At 54.3% G+C, this 4255-nt stretch overlaps 1 protein-coding gene across 1 annotated transcript; it reads left to right on the forward strand.

The window, feature by feature from the left end:
* Positions 1-1075: 1075 nt before the first annotated feature.
* On the forward strand, positions 1076-3530 carry Cited2 (Cbp/p300 interacting transactivator with Glu/Asp rich carboxy-terminal domain 2). The gene is made up of 2 exons (XM_038339613.1): positions 1076-1323; positions 1803-3530. The coding sequence occupies exon 2, from the start codon at positions 1811-1813 to the stop codon at positions 2624-2626; it is 816 nt and encodes a 271-aa protein (XP_038195541.1). The 5' UTR covers positions 1076-1323; positions 1803-1810; the 3' UTR covers positions 2627-3530.
* Positions 3531-4255: the final 725 nt, after the last annotated feature.

Here is a 4255-nt window from a genome sequence, read left to right on the forward strand (position 1 = left end):
GCAGCAGCAGCAGCAGCAGCAGCAGCAGCAGCAGCCTTAGCCTTACTCAGCCCTCGAATTTCTTAATTACAAACCCGTTTGCTTCTAAATCAACCCCAAACCGTCAGGCAGAGCCCGGAGGGAGGCTGTGCAAGTTTGCACACACCCCCACCTCCTGGATCAAGGGCAACAGCAGAAGCAAGCAACTGTGTATGTGCAAAAAGGTGGATCTGGGGACGAGGATCGCTGAGTTTGTTTACAGAGCAGGGACGCCTCAGCACGGATGCCAAAGCTACCAAGAGCTGCAAACGCAAACTTAGCAGAAGCACACGTACTCCGAGAACGTGGGGGCAGACCGGAAAGAGTGGAGCGGATCCCCGAACGCGGGAGCGGAGCCGACCCGGCCTGTGTGCGCGCTCGGTCCACCTGCAGCCGCTGCCGCTCCCCGCCCCCAGTCCCTGTCCTTGAAAAGAGTGGAGGCAGGGTAAATGCACCCTCACGCAGAAAATATCCCGGTTAGGTTTACAGTGCTGCCGGCGTAAAAACACAAAGGCGCGGCTCAGGAAAGCGCGCTCAGAGTACGGGGCAGGATCGGTCCGGGGCTTTAAAACCCAAACTCGGGAAAGGACAGCCATTCTTCGCAGGTTAGGGAGGTTTTTTTTGCACCCAAGCAAACTCTGCAGGGCGGGGAGACTGAGCGAACCCCCTTTTCCTGTAGAGGGCAGGGCAGATCACTAGGTGAACCGGGTGAGCAAGCTGGGGGTGGGGAGATCTGGCCAGAGGGAGGCGGAGAGTGCTCCTTGGTCCTGTCCTATGGGTGCTTCCTTGCACTGGGTGGCCGGGAGGATTAGCTCCTTGCCCCGGAGGTGGTAGGTACAACCCTCGCATTGGGGGCCCAGAGAGGCAGGCACAGTCCGGGGAACTTTAGGGCGGCGCCGGGGCGCGCAGCCTCTGCGCACGTGCCGTGCGGACTCGCGGACGCGGCTCCGGGACCCGATCCAGGGCGCTCTAGTTCCGGAATCCGCGTCTTCTCGCTTGCCGCCGGGGAGGCTCTCGCTCCGCCCTTCCCTGAGATCCTTATATTAACTGTGGCCAAAGCCCTAAGAAACACAGCTCATTGTTGGCAGCTGCCGGGCGGTCCTGCGAAGCGGAGAGGGCAGCGAAGGGAAAAGAAAAGGGAACGGCTCGCAATCTGCCCCAGCGGCTGCTGCAAGACCTCGGCGCCAACCTCGCACAAGCGAGCGCTCCACAGCCCCTCGGCTGCCCATCTATGTGCTGCTGAGCCGGTCCTGGACCCGACGAGCCCGCCTTCGGTGTTCCGAGCAGAAATCGCAAAGACGGAAGGTGAGCGCGGCGGGCGAAACTGGCCAGGGCTGCTGCCAGCCTCGTCCTCCGAGGGCAGGGCTGGCCCCGGGGACGAGGGTGAGGCGGAGCTGGGGAATAACAACAGGATGTGCAACCACAGGGTGAGGAGGGCTGATTGAATGCCTGAAGTTCGCGGCTGGGCTCCGGGGCACTTCCTTTATTAAGCCACTTCGGGGAACCTAGGGGGGTGTGGGCTCCGTTCGCCCCCCTCTTCCCCACTCCCGGATCACTGGGGAAGGGGCCGATTGCGCAGCGCCAGGCTGTGCGGGTCCGGCGGGCGGCAGGTCCGCCGAGGTGGCGAGCTCGGGTGCACGGACTGCCTGCCGGTGGGTTCCCTCCCAGGGAAGGTGGTCTGCCGCTTGACGTGCGCGCGGGTACAGGGGCGATAGAAGTGGGGTGCGCTCTGGTGGGCGACACGTGTGGCGCGGGTCTCAAGCGTCTACTCGTTTCGCTTTCAGGACTGGAAATGGCAGACCATATGATGGCCATGAACCACGGGCGCTTCCCCGACGGCACCACCAACGGGCTGCACCACCACGCTGGCCACCGCCTGGGCAGCATTGCGCCCTTCCAGAGCCCGCATCACCACCAGCAGCAGCAGCCCCAGCACGCCTTCAACGCGCTCATGGGCGAGCACATACACTACGGTGCGGGCAACATGAATGCCACGAGCGGCATCAGGCACGCCATGGGGCCGGGGACTGTGAACGGGGGGCACCCCCCGAGCGCTCTGGCCCCCGCTGCCAGGTTTAACAATTCCCAGTTCATGGGGCCCCCGGTGGCCAGCCAGGGAGGCTCCCTGCCGGCCAGCATGCAGCTGCAGAAGCTCAACAACCAGTATTTCAACCATCACCCCTACCCCCACAACCACTACATGCCGGATTTGCACCCCGCTGCAGGCCACCAGATGAACGGGACAAACCAGCACTTCCGAGATTGCAACCCCAAGCACAGCGGCGGCAGCAGCACCCCTGGTGGCGCGGGCGGCAGCGGCACCCCCGGCGGCTCTGGCGGCACCTCAGGCGGCGCTGGCGGCAGTGGCGCGGGCGGCAGCGGCGGTGGCAGCACCATGCCGGCCTCGGTGGCTCACGTCCCCGCGGCAATGCTGCCGCCCAATGTCATAGACACTGATTTCATCGACGAGGAAGTGCTTATGTCCTTAGTGATAGAAATGGGTTTGGACCGCATCAAGGAGCTGCCCGAACTCTGGCTGGGCCAAAACGAGTTTGATTTCATGACGGACTTCGTGTGCAAACAGCAGCCCAGCAGAGTCAGCTGTTGACTCGGTTAACCTCGGCTGGCGAGAGAAATCAACCCTCCCCTCCCCACCCCCACCCCCAACTTCTTCGGTGTGAATTAAAAAAAAAAAAAAAAACATTCCCTTAGACGCAGTATCTCGCTTTTCAGATCCTGAAAGGTTTGAGAACCTGGAAGCAAAGTAAACTATAAACTTGTACAAATTGGTTTAAAAAAAAAAAAAGATTGCTGCCACTTTTTTCCTGTTCTTGTTTCGTTTTTGTAGCCTTGACATCCACCTCCCTTATGTAGTTGAAATATCTAGCTAACTTGGTCCTTTTTGTTGTTGTTTTTGCTCCTTATTTCCCCACTTTCTCCAGTGCTCAACTGTTAGATATTAATCTTGGCAAACTGCTTAATCTTGTGGATTTTGTAGATGGTTTCAAATGACTGCGCTGCATTCAGATTTCTGAGTGAAAGGAAAACTTGCATTTGTTGGCTGCATGAACTTTGAAGGGCAGATATTACTGCACAAACTGCCATCTCGCTTCGTTTTTTTTTTTTTTTTAAACTATGCATTTGAGTACAGACTTAAGTTTTCAAATACGCTAAACTGGAAGATTAAACAGATGTGGGCCAAACTGTTCTGGATCAGGAAGTCATACCGTTCACTTTAAAGTTGGCTGTCTCCCCTCCCCCATATGTACAGACAATAATAGGGCGTGGAATGTCGTCAGTGGCAAACATTTCACAGATTTTTATTTTGTTTCTGTCTTCAACATTTTTGACACTGTGCTAATAGTTATATTCAGTACATGAAAAGATACTACTGTGTTGAAAGCTTTTTAGGAAATTTTGACAGTATTTTTGTACAAAACATTTTTTTGAAAAAATACTTGTTAATTTATTCTATTTTAATTTGCCAATGTCAATAAAAAGTTAAGAAATAACTTGTTTTCGACACGCCAGTCCTTTGGGGGAGGGTTGGCCTTTAAGTTGGGCTTGTTATTGATTGAGAGTAAGCTTCCTAGGGATAGGTTACAGGACACTGAGACAGGTCACGGTGAGCTTAAGGGAGAGCAGGATTTAAGATAATTGGCACAATGCCACACTGGCACCTTTCTAACCGGCCTCTTGGTGTGGTGTAGTCACCGGCGGAAAAGTTGTCAAAGTGCTTTCTTTGCTGTCTCTAGGCTGCATCCAGTTCCAGTGAACCTTGGCTGGGAAGGCTTACAATATTAAACATTATATCTTTCTCACTGGGTGGGAGGAAGGGGAATCAAGTGTTTCTGCTTCAACTACTTAAAAGGAGGTGGAAATATACTGAGTGATTGATGGAGGTGGCATTAAATATAAATCTACCTTTATTTCTAGTGATGAATTTTAGTTCTGAGCAGAAGTGCTAAGGATAGACAAATCTAATCTCAAATAGCTTCTGATTGGGTTACAGTTCTGAGGGGAAGGGGGGGGTAGAGCCTATCTTGAGGTTTCCTATAATATTTAAGTTTCACTCAGGTTGATTCAGAGGTCAAATTACAACCTTCATAACATGTGCGCTCCCAAGCATGCCCCATTTTCCAGGATCCAGAGTGGCTGCTGTTCCCTGCATTAGGGGCCAAGCTCTTTGGTATAAAATGCTTTTTAGCAACTTGGATGAGCCAGTCTTTAAGCAGGA

This window comes from Arvicola amphibius, chromosome 8 (assembly GCF_903992535.2).
Source record: "Arvicola amphibius chromosome 8, mArvAmp1.2, whole genome shotgun sequence".
Lineage (NCBI taxonomy): Eukaryota > Metazoa > Chordata > Mammalia > Rodentia > Cricetidae > Arvicola > Arvicola amphibius.

Coding starts and splice junctions, on each gene's coding strand:
- Cited2 (XM_038339613.1), top strand. CDS start 1,811: ATGGCAGACCATATGATGGCCATGAACCACGGGCGCTTCCCCGACGGC.